The 15,246-nt window shown below is 39.3% G+C and overlaps 2 protein-coding genes across 3 annotated transcripts in view; one reads left to right on the top strand and one right to left on the bottom strand.

Annotated features, from left to right (window-relative positions):
* Positions 1 to 560: 560 nt before the first annotated feature.
* On the bottom strand, positions 561 to 11,379 carry LOC108696555. Of its 2 annotated transcripts, XM_018226027.2 has the most exons (6): positions 11,174 to 11,379; positions 6,305 to 6,429; positions 5,765 to 6,121; positions 5,266 to 5,542; positions 1,961 to 2,134; positions 561 to 1,360 (listed from the first exon to the last, which is right to left on the bottom strand). In XM_018226027.2, exons 1-6 carry the CDS (start codon positions 11,227 to 11,229, stop codon positions 1,195 to 1,197), a joined length of 1,155 nt encoding a protein of 384 aa, XP_018081516.1. In that variant the 5' UTR covers positions 11,230 to 11,379; the 3' UTR covers positions 561 to 1,194. The 2 variants fall into 2 exon arrangements, with proteins under 2 accessions (XP_018081516.1, XP_018081515.1); XM_018226026.2 differs by having other exon boundaries at positions 5,266 to 6,121.
* Positions 11,380 to 11,550: 171 nt separating this feature from the next.
* Positions 11,551 to 15,246, top strand: part of atad3a.L (ATPase family, AAA domain containing 3A L homeolog) — a 51,387-nt gene continuing 47,691 nt past the window's right edge. The window contains exons 1-3 of the mRNA NM_001089657.1: positions 11,551 to 11,790; positions 13,370 to 13,446; positions 14,599 to 14,700. Coding sequence (NP_001083126.1) covers positions 11,598 to 11,790; positions 13,370 to 13,446; positions 14,599 to 14,700 — 372 coding nt within the window. The 5' untranslated portion in view covers positions 11,551 to 11,597. The remainder of the gene's footprint in view (positions 11,791 to 13,369; positions 13,447 to 14,598; positions 14,701 to 15,246) is intronic.

Genomic DNA, 15,246 nt, shown 5'->3' with positions numbered 1-15,246 from the left:
ACCTGGTTTAATAGTTGTATAATTGAATCTAAAGGTGAGCATACACGGGCAGATTTAAGCTGCCAAATTGGGGCTTTCGGATCAATTCTGTGGCTTATTGGCCTGTGAACGTGCCCCTCCTCCTGGCCCACCTGACCGATACCTGATCCAAAAAACTGGCCACTGTCGAACAGGCAGGTTTGTTTTTCCTGTTGGTCTGCATCTGCTCTTTGATGGGATTCTCGATTCGACTGCTTCCATAGTAGTAATTATGATCCGATTGTTGACCCAAGGGCCCAATATTTCCCACCTCAAGGTGGGCCTATTGTTGAAAGATTCGAAAATGTGTTTTGGCGATCTCCTCTGGTGTCTGTAAAGCCAGCCAAACTATGGGAGTAACAGTGAAGAAAACAAATATTGGACTATACAGGTATGTGATCCGTTATTTGGAAAACCGCTATCCAGAAAGCTCCGAATTAAGGGATGGCCATCTCCCATAGGCTTCATTTTAACCAAATAATCCAAATGTTTAAAAATGTTTTCCTTTTCTCTGTAATAATTAAACAATACCTTGTACTTGATACAAAGCAAAACCAGCCTATTTTGTTTATTTAATGTTTGCATGATTTTCTAGTAGAAAAGGTATGAAGATCCAAATTATGAAAAGATCCCTTATCCGGAAAACCCCAGGTCTCAAGCATTCTGGATAACAGGTCCCATACCTGTATTTACCTGTCTGGGTAGAGCACTGATGCTCCAACCAGCAGATGCAATTAATGGGAATTAAAGTCTTAAACAATTAAAATTCTCTCCCTTTTTTCAATTTATTCCTTAAATTGCGTTCATTGTTATGCATATGGGAATATGTGACAACTGGTAGGGTATTAAAATGATAAACAAATGCATGGAATTTACAAATACTTTCATGTCACCATAGTCATACCCCTGAGAAACCCTCTGCAGCATTTACTAACACATTTATCATCCATTAACCGAGTTCTTCTGTAGCTTAGAGGACAGAGACCTCACACCAATTATGCTTGATCAATATATATATATCTTCATTCTGAACAGTGATAAATATTTTTACATACACAGGTTTTTTTTTTTTTATATTTTTTCCCTCAGCTGCCATTCCACAGACAAAAGCACACATACACACACACACACTGGCTACCAACAGAAGAATCCCCTGTGCAGAAGGTGCCCCACAACCTATACAGGGTCCAAGTGTGTAATTTTCAGGTGTTCCTGGAAGTTGCGGGAAGCTGCAGTAAGTTCCTGGCGATAGTCATAGATGGACTGATACTCCTTACTGCTTTTTAGCAATTCATTATTTTTACGTGCTTCATAGTGGAACTGGGAGCTTTTCATCTCATACCTGCAAAAAAGTACAGGTTAATAAACACAAGAAATTTTGCATCTGAATTTATCTCATTATTTTCTGAAATATACTCCGACCAAATCCACACAGGTTATTTCCCCTTATTTATGAATACATTTTGCCAAAAAATTTCAGTTCAGAAAAATACTCGAAAAAAAAACTTAAAAATCGTTGGAAAAAAAATCTGAATTTTCGGATTTTCCACCAGAAAAATCCGATTTTTTTTTCAGATTTTTGTTTGAAAAATCTAGGACTATTGCACGAAACGCAGCACAGATCGTGGATATCTTCAGGACTTCTCCCATTGACTTATATACAACCTCAGCAGGTCTGCGATGCCGGATTTTAGGATTCAGACTTTTTCCATCCTCGGGGTATAATAAATCTCGGCAAATTCAAGTTTTTTTTTTTCCACCAAAAAATTGGATTTTATAGTAAAAAAAAAAAACCTAGAATTTTTCGAGTTTTTGGCATTCGGACTTTAATAAATAACCCCCTGTGTGTTTTGTTTCCTAGTTAGAAAATTACAAAATGATTCAGTAAAAAATTCAGTAAAAAAATTATATGTAGGAAGGGGTTTGATCTCCACTTGCTCACCACTTAGGTCGTGGTCCTCTGGTTCGTTCCAACTCTTGCTGCCTCTTTATCTCCAGTAGAAGGTCTTCTTCCACCCGAAGCCGCTCTAGTCTTAGCCTTGCTAGCTCTTGTTGATATGGAGAGCCTTCCAATACTGATCTTCCCACACCACCCTCAGCTAGTGTCTGTAAGAATCTAACGCAAGAATATGGACAATAATGAAACAAAACTGTATGATTTCACTTTCTAATTGCACATTTATATTTACAGCATGGATAAATCAGCTAGACATTGTGGGTCTTGCCACAATTGCTGTTATTATGTGTTAGTGACGTTTGTAGAGCTACAGTGGAGATTACAATTGAATTTCCAATCACATTATTATTATTACTACAATATTATTATTATACAACGCACACACATAAGGACCAAGTTCATCAGGAGCCAGTTTACCTGTCTCTATGTTTTTGGTGTGGGAGGAAACCTGGAGTATCCAGAGGAAAACCTTGCAGTGAGGAACATGCAAACTCCTTACTGACAGTGCCCTGGATAGAATCAAGCTGCAATTCAGCAGTGTCAGACACACACACATACACTTAGAAGAATAATGTACAGTATGTATGTGTGTATTACGAGCAAAAAGTATACTGAATTCAATTATATAACAAAAGTAGTTGCACTGTAGTAGTTACTGGCCACGGGGCTGAATTAAATATAAATACAATGTTAAATACTTTAAAACAGGATGTGTAAATAGAAGTCTGTTAAATTAAATATAAGCAAACTGATGAGCAACAAAGTGTGTGTGTGTTTTTTTTTTTTTGCTCTCCTCCTCCTCGCCGGTTGAGGAAAGGCTGGATTCAAAGTCTGACTGCTGGGAATAGGGGAAGTGCTGCAGAGAGAATAGCCAGGGAGGAGAAGTTGAACACCGCTGCATGGATGGTCGCCCTTTCAGAAGAGGACAGGAAGTGGAGTTTTGGTAAGTTCTCTCTTAATAAAGGCTTTGCAATTCAAAAGTTTTATTTGCCTTGATGTTTATTTTTGGTTCTATACTAATGAATTTTGAAAAAAATTTTTTTTTAATGTTACTGGTCCTTTAAGAGATTTACAAAAAATTATTTAGTTTCATGCTGAGGAAAGCACAGTTACTAACATGTATAAAAGTAATACCTTTGTTAAAGGAAAACTATACCTCCAAAATGAATATTTAAGCAACAGACAGTTTATATCAAATTTAGTGGCATATTAAAGAATCTTACCAAACTGGTATATATATTTAAGTAAATATTGCCCTTTTACATCTCTTGCTTTTAACCACCATTTTGTGATGGTCTGTGTGCTGCCTCAGAGATCACCTGACAAGAAATACTTAAACTCTAACTGTAACAGGAAGAAGTGTGGAAGCAAAAGGCAGAACTCTGTCTGTTAATTGGCTCATGTGACCTAACATGTATGGCTTGATGTGTGCACCATGAATCCTATGATCCCTTATTTTTTAAAATGGCAATTTTCCATTTATGACTACCCAATGGCACATACCAGTAAAAAAGTATATTATTATGAAAATGTTTTATTTACATGAAGCAGGGTTTTACATATGAGCTGTTTTATGCAATATCTTTTTATAGAGACCTACATTGTTTTGGGGGGGGGGGGTATAGTTTTCCTTTAAGGCCAGGCATACATTGCACCAGCAGTGCATTATACTGTAATACTGTCAACAGACTTATAACCAGCTATGAAAAATACATGCAAACAATTACATTATTTTCCAATCAAGCCATGTTTATGTAGAATTTAAAATGAGATATTCTATAAAATCAATCCCTTCTATTACTATTCAGGGGTTGAGGTTCACACAATGGCATGCATGAAACATTAAATCCCAAACTGTGGGGCTGGAATGCTGTACAGAGGCACAAAAGGTTAAAGAGGACACTGACCAAATACTGGAGCACAAAGGGGCAAACTATGGGCTTGCATTTACTTGTATTGCATTCATTTTAAGACAGTGATACATTTATATGGCAATTCTCTGAGGTGTTTAAGTGCATCACATGCTTGAACATCCTATATCACAGACATGTGTCACATTCATCAGCTTTGATAAACTTGTCAATTCATGAAACAATTTGTTGAATGTCAAAAGTAAGTAAAATATGTTAAATTGCTGGGACTCCCTCTAGATTTCCCAGTCTGATATTTTGTAAATCAACTTTTTTATTACAGTGATGCAACTAGTATGCCACCCAAAAACAAAAGGATCGCTCAAAGTTCACCTTCCCTGTTGCTATTCCATATATCTCCTATCGGGTGCTCTGTCCGCAGCGTCCCCACTGCTAAGATCCACATCAACACCAAAGAAATGGATGGCACTCAGATCAAAAAGGAATACAGGTTTATTGCATACTCCTGCAGGGATCCTACGCCCTATGCGTTTCGGGAATCAATCCCTTAATCATAGGCATCAATGATTAAGGGCTGGATTCCCGAAACGCGTAGGGTCCCTGCAGGAGTGTGCAATAAATCTGTATTCCTTTTTGATCTGAGTGCCGTCCATTTCTTTGGTGTTGATGTAGTATGCCACCCACCCTCGCCCCCCCCCCCGATCAGAGGGGCCCAGCGATTTCTACCTGGCTCCTGTCCACCTGCATGCCCCTCCTGCAGGTAGAAAAGCAGCTTGGGGGATATCTTTACAGTTACAGAGGAAGTAATGTAGACCACGCAATCCAGGCCCCAATTTCACCCTACGACTGGGTCTGCTTAGTAACGTCGCTGAGTACAAAACTATTAAAAAGTTACATTTTTTTGTTAGACTTTGAGGCCCATTTATCAAAGTCAAATTTATCTCATTATTTTTTGAAAACTACTCCAACCAAATCGGCACTGTTTTTTTCCCCTTATTTATCAATACAATATCAATATTTATCAATACATTTTACCCCCTTCAAGTCCTCATGATCCAAAAGTTTTTTGAAATAGTATTTAAAAGAAACAGTAGTGCCAAACACTTTCCTCCAAAGAACAGTAAAGCCAAAAAATTAAAATTTTTACATGTATGCTGAATTGTATGTAAAATACTATAATTTAGGGCCACCCCAGAATGATTTACAGGCTTGTATAAGGTAAACATTTGAAGGCTATTTTTTTAGCAGCCATGAATATAGCTCAAGGTGAATGGGACTTATAACAGTTTTGCTTTGCATACTTGCCTGTTGGCTTCTCTGTTAGAAAGACTTACTGCAAATACCTTCAGTCAACAAAGTGAAATCTGGAGTGAACAGGGAAAATAGGCCAGTGAATTATCAAAACCTTATCTTACTTACTTTTCACTAATTTCCTCAGCACTGGGTGCAGATATTGAAGTTGACGGTATACTATAAGGGCTCCAGGAATAACTGAGATTACTCTTTGTTTTTCTGAACGGTGTAACGGATCTTGTAACCACAGAGCCAGGCCTGTAGAACCGTGACCGTGATTGTCTGTTGGAGGAAGAAGTTTTCCCACTGCACTTTGATCGTGGAGCTGGTTGGCCACAGGCATTGGCAGAGTTTGGCCTCCAAACAGGTTTTGGCGATTGCGAGCGTGATCTCGGCCATCTTGCTTTTTTGGAAACAGGGGAAAAGGAGTGAGATCGGTCTATGGATTGTGACCTTCCTCGTACAACTGAGGCTTTCGATTTTTCTAGAGATCGAGAGCGAACAGGGATTTTGGGAGGCATAAGGGATTTGACTCCAACCACATGAGGTGCCCCAAGCTTCACAGGAATTTTCTCACTATAGGCAATATCAAAAGGGGACACTGCTGAAGACACTGTATCCATACCTGAAATCTCTCGTCCCATTGAATAAGGAGATGATGTTGAAAACGTTGGCAAACCAGTGCTCTGAACTGCAGAGTAGTTTTCCTGTGATTTCATAAAGTGATTTGGCTTAAGAAACCAGTCAGAATCTGGTATGGTCTTTACTAAGCTACTACTATATATTTCAGAAGAGGTACTGTTTGTATGTGTTGGCCATTGAGGTCTGTCTACAGCTTTAGAGCTATAGGGCTTGGTGTTTTTCTCATAGTCCAAATTAAGACTAGAAGCCAAGCTGTCTACTTGTACTTTAAGTTTCCGTAAGTTATCCTCTAAGTCATCGATGCTTGGATTTTCTTTGGTGTATTGTAAAACTGGACTGTCTAAAAGAGATTGGAAAACTCAGTTTAGCGGTTTGCTCAGAACAAATCAACATACAATAGAGTTTGTTTTTAAAGTGCCATCTTGTTAAGTGGGGAATATCTGAACATTCAATGCTCCTCGAGCCTTAGGCAACCAGTTATCAGCAATTTGCTTGCTTAGAGAAGTGGCAAATTCTTACTTACTAATGATTTCTTTTGGCCTGTCATGGCTGGCATGTAGTCTGCGGTTATGGGCTGCTCCCTGAAAGCTGAGGTTGTGGCTGCTGGTGGTTTTCTGTGTATTGCTCAGAAATTCATATGGCTTTTCACTATAGATGATAAAATAAATAATGTTTTAGTATGTTCTAAATCAAAAACATCACATATTAAACACTAACCCAACTCATATATACAAAGCTGTAACTGAATATGCCCATTATACATTCATGTACTATATTGTGAATAAAGTACCCCTATAGTAAAATATAAGGATTTTAAGTTACCAAGGAGTTCCATGACCATAACAAAATACAAGGCTGAAGGCCGAGAGAGCTGCTCCATAAGGCATACAGGTCTTGTTTTTAAAGTGATACTGACATGTTACTATAAAAATCATAGGAATGTGTCCACATCAAGGAGGTGCTGCACGCCGAATAGTTTCCACTAACAGCCCCCCAAAGCTGCCCCCAGCCCTGTGAACCTTTGTGAAGCCAACCCTCTGACAATGCGAACAGATCTTCTGTATTGCTCAAGTGAAGCTGGGCTTTTATAGATCTCAAAGCCCCAGATAAATCACTGGATGATATCCCCCTACCAATTGCTGCCTCATTTACCTATCTGTGAGTTCAGATCCAACTGCAAATATCTATCTTCTATTAACTAAAACTGTTATTGGGAATCATGGGCAGAGTGCAGCTGATTAAAATGATTATACTCAACAAGTTAAACTATATGCTGCTGCAGGCCCCAATAAAAATCCACCTTTTTAAAAAAAATTAAGACTTACCTGAGACATATTCTATGGCCCTTAAAGGAGAAGGAAAGGTTAAAACTAAGTAAGCCTTATCAGAAAGGTCCTTCTAAATAAACCAGTAAACCCCCAAAGTAGTGCTGCTCCGAGTCCCCTGTCAAAAGAAACACAGCATTTCTTTCCTTCTATTGTGTACACATGGGCTTCAGTATCAGACTTCCTGCCTTCAGATTAAACCTCATTGCCCTGGGCAAGAGCATGCTCAGTTTGCTCCTCTTCCTCCCCCCCTTCTCTGCTGTAATCTGAGCCCAGAGCAGGGAGAGACTCAGGCAGGAAGTGATGTCACACCATGTTAATACTGCAGCTGCTATCCTAAACAAACAGAGTTTCTAGAGCTTTTTACTCAGGTATGGTAAAACATTCTACAGAATAAATATAGCATTCTAGCTTGCACTATTGCAGCTCATCTACTGGCAATAAAATGCCTCGGTATCTTTCCTTCTCCTTTAAAAAACGTAATGGGGGAGGGAGGCAGCTGACTCGCAAAAGTACCATAATAGAAGATCAAAATACAGGTATGAGACCTGTTATACAGAATATTTGGGACCTGGAGTTTTCTGGATAATGAATCCTTCTGTAATTTAGATCTTCATACCTAAAGTCTACTAGAAAATCATTTAAACATTAAATAAACCCAATAGTCAGGTTTTGTTTTCAGTAAGGATTAATTATATACTAGTTTGGATCAAGTACAAGGTACTGTTTTATTATTACAGAGAAAATGGAAATCATCTTTAAAAAATTGGATTATTTGGAGAAAATGGAGTCTATGGGAGAGGGCTTTTCCATAATTCGGAACTTTCTGGATAACGGATCCCATATCTGTCAAATGGGGGTCACTGACCCCATCTAAAAACAAATGCTCTGTAAGGCTACACATTTATTATTATTGCTACTTTTTCTTACTCATCTTTCTATTCAGGCCCTCTACTATTCATAATCCAGTCATATTCCAGGGTCTAATGTGCGTTAGCAACCAGACTGATGAAAATGCCAACTGGAGAACTGCTAAATAACTCAAACGGCATAAATAATAAAAAATGAAAATCAATTGTCTCAGGATGTCACTCTCTACATCAGACTAAAAGTTCATTTAAAGGTGAACAACCCCTTTAAGGCGAATTTCAAAAATGTTTAAAATGATGGTGCTGCTAAAGGAGAGAAAAAGTGCAGGTATAGTGAGGTGAATTTTAAAGGTGGATTAATAAATCAAATCCAACAGAAAGGCGATGCTTCTAAAATTTCATTGCCGAAAATCATCATATGCTACCCACAGTGTATGAACCATTTCCTAAATAAATCGGTCGAACCATTCAAATGTATTAGGAGTCCAACAAAGGGTTCATACACTGTGGGAAACACGTGATGATTTCTGTCATTCCTGTTTGAATGGTTCTGAATGGTTTGGCGCTTCGAGGGTTACAATACTGCAGAATGTTCCAGGTCTTGTTCTATAATAGACTATGTGGGCCCTCTTAAGAGGTTTCCATGACAGCCAGTTATCCTACAGAGCAATCAACCCTTTAGTATGCAAGCAGTATCTATCACTAGCATTGCAGAAAAAGAACAGGGAAACTAGAATAGGTAGAAAAAGACACATTTACTGGTGTGAAAAGACACATTTGCAAGCTTGACACCGGGCTGCTGTTGCAGGGCCCAACTCCGTGTCCCCTGCGGCAATGCTTAGGCGCGCACTTTGTATATGCCGCAACCTGCCCGATAAAGGGAGGTCACGGTAGGGAGATTCGGCAGTAAGCGGATCTGGTCCGGGCCCGCAAGAGCCGGGGGCCCACCGGGTTTTTTCCCGCCGGCCCAGTCCAACCCTGGCTTGATAAATAAATAATTATTTCAGGATTAGATTGATCAGTCTCTTTAGGAAATGATAATAGAGATAGATCATGTGGAATCCAAGTGGTTCCATCATGGGATGAGAATATAATGACTATAAGTAAGTAAAATGCTGCTAAAAGCATATGGAGTCATTGTATTCATTAGTGTTTATTCACGCTATTGTGGTTACCAGTCCCAAAACAATACAGTTGTGCCTGCGCATCTCAAACACTGACTACAGCCTACACAGCCTGCCAATGTATTTATAATAAGCGGAGTAAATATTGATAATTCCAAAATAACATAGATGGGTGGAATATGTACTATATGGTGCGAGTGCAGCAGAAACAATAGAACATTCCACAAAGCAGTGAACTTTGGAAGTATTTGGTCCCATTGGAGGCCTAACTATGGCCAGGGCCCCTATGTTAGCCCATAAGCAGGTTAGAGATTAATGAAAACATTGCTGTATGAGCATGTAGCATTAGTTCTGAAAACATCTAGGACATCAAATAAGTATTCACCCAAATCTTGATCTGACCCTCTAGAGGGTGCCACAGACTTATATAGGACAGAAAAGAGAATTTTATCCAAATAAGTCCCTATGATGCTTTCAGGCATGGTCGCTACCTGCCCCCACGGCCAAGGCCCAGCAGGTTAGGACTACTCTTATAAAGATACAATACAATGAAAGGGTGTACAGGTATATGATCTTTTATCCGGAAACCCTTTATCCAGAAAGCTCTGAATTACAGGAAGGCCATCTTCAACAGACTCCATTTTATCCAAATAATCCAAATTTTAAATAATAATTTCCTTTTTCTCTCTGTAATAAAACAGTACCTTGTACTTGATATGGTGCCATATCATTCTCTCTCTCTATTTGACATTTCTGTGATTGCAATGCATAGGTTTTTATCCACACAGTGGTGCAAGCTGTCCATGGAGTGTTCTGTATAGTATCACTAAGGGGTTAGACAAACTCACCCACTTTCTATTCCTGTTGAGTGTTGTCCCATGTCATTCGAATTACCAGAACCTGGGCAAGTTGCTATGTATGTATGTATGTATGTATGTATGTATGTATGTATGTATGTATGTATGTATGTGTGTGTATATATATATATATATATATATATATATATATAATACACAAAAGCTATGAATATCTTGTAAATTATATCCTTATAAACGGTGAGTTCTGATGTCATCAGTTATAAATGGTGAGTTCTGATGTCATTTCTGTCACATGACTCACTGAAATTTGTGTATTATAATAAATAAAGTACCCCCAGTTGCAAAATATGAGGATATTAGAAGTCACCTCGGAGTTCCATGACCTGTATAAAAACACTCGACCTTCGGCCTAGTGTTTTTATATGTACATGAAACTCCTCGGTAACTTATAATATCCTTATATTTGACAAGAGGGGGTACTTTATTCACTGTATATTCTCCCAGATGACGGCGCTCCAAGGAAAATTCCACTAAGACATCAGTTCAAATCAAATGCAGATTTATTTATGGACCAACGTTTCGACTCCTTACTGGAATCTTCGTCAGGGAAGATATATATATAATGGTTGGTGCTTTTGACAGCCAGTAAATACTGGTCACAGTAAAGCTGCTTATATTTTTATTTCATGTTTTGCTCAGTGAATGCAAACAAAATATAGTTATAGATGAACTAGTGATGTGCCAAATTCAGGATATGGCCAGCAGTTTTTCCGGATTGGGGTTCGCCAACGCCTGGCCCAACAGTATGGAGTAGGCTTATTGGCGTTTGGATTTGACAGATACCTTTGTGAAGGATTTTATTAGGTCAGATTAAAAAAATTCTGTCTTTGGTGTGGCCTTGTATGAATGGAAATATGGTAAATAAAAGCAATAATCTGCAGACAAAAAAAACCCTTACATTTGTCTTATGGAAATGATATCTCCAAGCATATGTGATGAGATTGAATGGGGCTTCCATGTACTAGCCAGGAGGGGTGGGGGAGCAAACTCCAATGTCACCCTTCCAATTGCACATTTTAATGAAGCACCGACCAGGTGACCACATAGAAAAACAATACTATTAGCCTCTGATTATTTCCCTACAGTCACCCTGGGGCTCATATGCAGGTTGAGTACAGAAATACAAAACTGAGATGGGCTGAGAGATCCATGGCGCCCGGAGTGAGCACAGGTCACCAGGCTGCAGGAGTCCTTACCTGAGCGCCGCTTTCCTTCCGTGAAGAACAAACGCTCCATCCTCCCTCTGAGCCATGTTGCCTTCTCTGCGGCTTCTCTGCTAGGTAACCATGGGAGGAGCCAAACAAGCTGTTGCTAGGCGGAAGTCGTTTTCGCTCAGTTAGACACTCCCTTACCAGCGACGATAATGTTCTTCTGCTTTCTCACGATTTTGACTCTACCCGGAACCCGTCGGAGTTAGAGGCGTGTAGCCGGTTGCCTTTCTACCAATCATATCGCAACAGTATGATAAACGTCATAGAATGGGCGGGGTGTAAAGAACATGACCTTGCGTTGAGGGTGATTGCGCATGCGTGTTTTTCTTTGGTGAACCCACGTGTGTCAGTGAGAGGTTAATAGCGGATTGTCTGACAGCGGGGGACACACTGCACCTCTTAGTTCACCATGTCCTGGTTATTTGGTCTTAACAGGGGCCAACCGGAACCTCCCGGCGTCCCAGGCTTCCCCGAGCCCCCCAGCCCTCCTGGTGGCAGTGGGGATGGAGGGGACAAAAACAGACCCAAGGACAAATGGAGCAACTTTGACCCTACCGGCCTGGAGAGAGCTGCAAAGGCCGCTAGAGAGCTCGACCAGTCTCGTGAGTAAAGGAAAATAGAACTATATCAGCTATTCTTAAAAATTATGATGTTTGTGTGTGTCAGTAAAATTACTACACAAATGGGTAATGAGCATATTACAAGCCAGGATAATCACTAAATATATAATGGGTATTTTAACCCCAGCTGTATCAGTATAATTGCTATGGAATCTGCATGTTAACTCCAGATGTGCCAGTAAAATTGCTACAGAAAATGAGTAACTGGCATATTAATCCTAGATGTGCCTGGAGAATGCCTACAAAATTTGAATAATCTGTATAATAACCCAACCTTTATGAGCATAATTGCTACAGAACAATCTGCATATTAACCACAGATGTGCCAACATATTTACTGTAGAAATGGCCAATAAGCACGCCAATAGCCTCAAACAAGCCAGTGAGATCAATGAATAATGACCAATGAGCGCTCCATTAACTCTAGACATTCCAGTTAGATGAATGCAGAAATGGATAGACTGAATGCATTCCCTCGCCTACACTTGCACAGGCAAAATAGCAACACCAATGTTCTTCTTTCTTGCTGTTCCCACGCTGCTTAGTGATGTCATTTGTCACATGACTCACTGAAACATGTGTATTACAATAAATAAAGTGCCCCCTGTTAAAAAATATGAGGATATTAGAAGTCATCTCGGAGTTCCATGACCTTCGGCCTTGTGTTTTTATATGGCATGGAACTCTTTGGTATCCATAAAATCCTTATATTTTACAGGGGGTACTTTATTCACTATATAATCGACACTATGAGAGAGGACCTTCCTGTAATTCAGAACTTTCTGAAAAGCAGGTTTCCAGATAAGGGATCCCATGCCGGTACTTCTTAAAATCTTAAACTTGACTGAAAATATTTGTCAATTATATGCGTTCTTAGGAAAGCAATCAATATGTATTTTTGCTGTATGCTTCAATGTGTCTTAGTCTTTTCAGTTACATGGTCTCTAAACACAGTTGCATCATTCATTTGTGCAATAAAAAGAAAGTTAAATTCAGCCCAGGAAATCTCGTTAATCCAGACAATATGTGTTGCATCATCCAACAATTGTGGAAGAGAGTTCACTTCTCACAAGTACAAACAAACATACACAGCCTTTACTCTGTACTAAAATCTACTTTCCTGCAGTTGAAATTGATGCATTGCCACCAATAGAATGGTGATGCTCAAGTTGTTGTATTTACTTACCTGGTGCTCCTATCAGCAGAAAACCGCACCAGCCCGGGTTTCCTCCAGCAAGCACCGCAGAACGATCTTCTTTCAGCTTCTTCTATATTCTCGTGGCTGCACATGTGCAGTAGAGTGAAAAGCCAAACTTTAACGAAAAAGTTCATTCTACTGTGGTTGATTCTGTCTTAGGAAATTTGAAGAGTGAAATTACGTAAAGATACGTTATCCGGAAAGCCCTAGGTTCCAAGCATTCTGGATAACGGGTCCCATACCTGTAGTAGGAAGTCATGGCTACATTGTTGCAGTTAGTGAGTTGTGACTTTAGCACTTGAGGCATGGAAATACTGACCCTACATACTGCTTGAACTTGTGTTTTTTTTTGTCTTATTTGAGGCCATGCCAAGGAAGCTCTTAATCTTGCAAAGGTGCAAGAAGAAACCCTGCAAATGGAACAGCAAGCCAAGATCAAGGTTAGTTGTTTACACGCCTCCTTCATTTGCCAATAAAACTGGACTCGGATTCACTTATCAAAATATGTGTATTGAGAAAATATGCAGTTGGCACTGAATTGTATAGCTAACATGTATCTGGTTGCATGTTACACCAAAGCAAAATCAGAAACACCATGTTTCATTAAAAGTTATGTCTATACCAGTGATCCGCCAACCAGTAGCTCGTGAGCAACATGTTGCTCTCAGTGTCCTCAAAGCAGGGGCTTATTTTTGAATTCCAGGATTTGAGGCAAGTTTTAATTGCATAAAAACTAAGTATAGTGCCAAGCAGAGCCTCCTGTAGGCTGCCAGTCCACATAGGAGCTACCAAACAGCCAATCACAGCCCTTATTTGGCACCCAAGGGACTTTTTCATGCTTGTGTTGCTCCCCAACTCTTTTTACATTTGAATTTGACTCACAGGTAAAAAAGGTCTATACTGATGATCTGATCAGCTCTCTGGCATTTACCCTCATTGGGCATGTGGCACCATTCGGCAGCACAATGGCTTACTCATATATCATCCATCCCTACTTCCTTTTTTAAGGTTATTGGGTAATTTAATGAGGTTATTTATCAAATGTTGAATTTAAGAGTTTTGTGAGCTTTATTTAGAACGCAAATTAACTCATAACTCGAATGGTTTCTAATTTAAGAGAAAACCCGGATGTAACAAACCTTGAATCAGTGAAAAAAACTCGAAAATCATGAAGGTTATTACCATCTTCAAATGGTTCAAGGAACCTCTGCCAGTGACTTCTATATGACCTCGACAGGTTTTAGGTTATGTATTTTCAGATTCTAGCAATTTTCCAGGGTTGGGGTATAATAAATGTCAATATTTCATGTTTTTTTTAACCTGAATCAAAAATTGCAATGCAGTTAGTGTAAGAATTTATGTGACTACTTGTGAAAAAAATGTGAAATGATCAGGCAACAGAAGGTGGAGTGGAATGGGTGCATGGGTACAATGAAAGTGACATAAGGATTCTAGAACTAAATTATTTGTATTCCTGTTGCCTCACTAATTGTTTCTAAGGGGAGGATGACCTCTAAAGCATGCTTTCTTGCTAAAAGTTTTGGAGAATTCCACCTTTCTTAACACGCCTACATCTGTTTCCCACTTGCTAGGAATATGAAGCAGCGGTGGAACAGATTAAAAATGAGCAGATCAGAGTGCAGTCAGAAGAAAAGAGGAAAACATTGAATGAGGAAACAAAGCAGCATCAAGCGGTAAACCAAACAAAAAGCTAATGTCATCTCTAAATGTTCTCTTTGTCAGCCATAGAAATAGACATCCGTGCATCTTGGTAACTTTGTAAGGGGGGTAATTAGAATACTTTTTTTTAAAAATGACCTCTAATGCAGGGATGCAGTCACCCCTGTCTGTCTTCCGCAATGTTTCCCTGCCTCAACCACTGCTTTTTGCAAGTTGCAGTTCCACTAATGGCTAAAGACAACAGATTCGCTATGTGTTGTAAACAACAGTACATTTTTTTTCTTTTGTTGTGCGATAGGGCACTGAAATGTTCAGTGTTTTTTTGTTGTGCTCTGTTTAAAGAATGCCTTCTCTAATCGGATTTTCTTTTCTATTGAACAAGTTCCTTTATAAAGTGGTTATTGGAGAATGGATGCTCAAGAATTACTCTGCTTTGGCCATTCACTTTGATTATCTTTACCATTCTTACTCATAATATGTGGTATTACTGCCAAAGTATGGGTTTTGTAATTGTTTTTGCTAGGTATAGGTTATCCTGTGTATATCATTGATAGGCTGCT

This window comes from Xenopus laevis, chromosome 7L (genome assembly GCF_017654675.1).
Source record: "Xenopus laevis strain J_2021 chromosome 7L, Xenopus_laevis_v10.1, whole genome shotgun sequence".
Classification (NCBI taxonomy): domain Eukaryota; kingdom Metazoa; phylum Chordata; class Amphibia; order Anura; family Pipidae; genus Xenopus; species Xenopus laevis.
This window is presented reverse-complemented; position numbering and strand designations above follow the sequence as displayed.

What these genes read in the sequence shown, in the direction of transcription:
- LOC108696555 (XM_018226026.2), bottom strand. Translation starts at nt 11,229, where the DNA reads ATGGCTCAGAGGGAGGATGGAGCGTTTGTTCTTCACGGAAGGAAAGCG. An exon ending in GGAAGGAAAGCGGCGCTCAG is followed by an intron (nt 6,430 to 11,173) that starts GTAAGGACTCCT and finishes TATCATCTATAG; the next exon opens with TGAAAAGCCATATGAATTTC. An exon ending in AGAGGACCACGACCTAAGTG is followed by an intron (nt 1,361 to 1,960) that starts GTGAGCAAGTGG and finishes ACTTTTTTGCAG; the next exon opens with GTATGAGATGAAAAGCTCCC.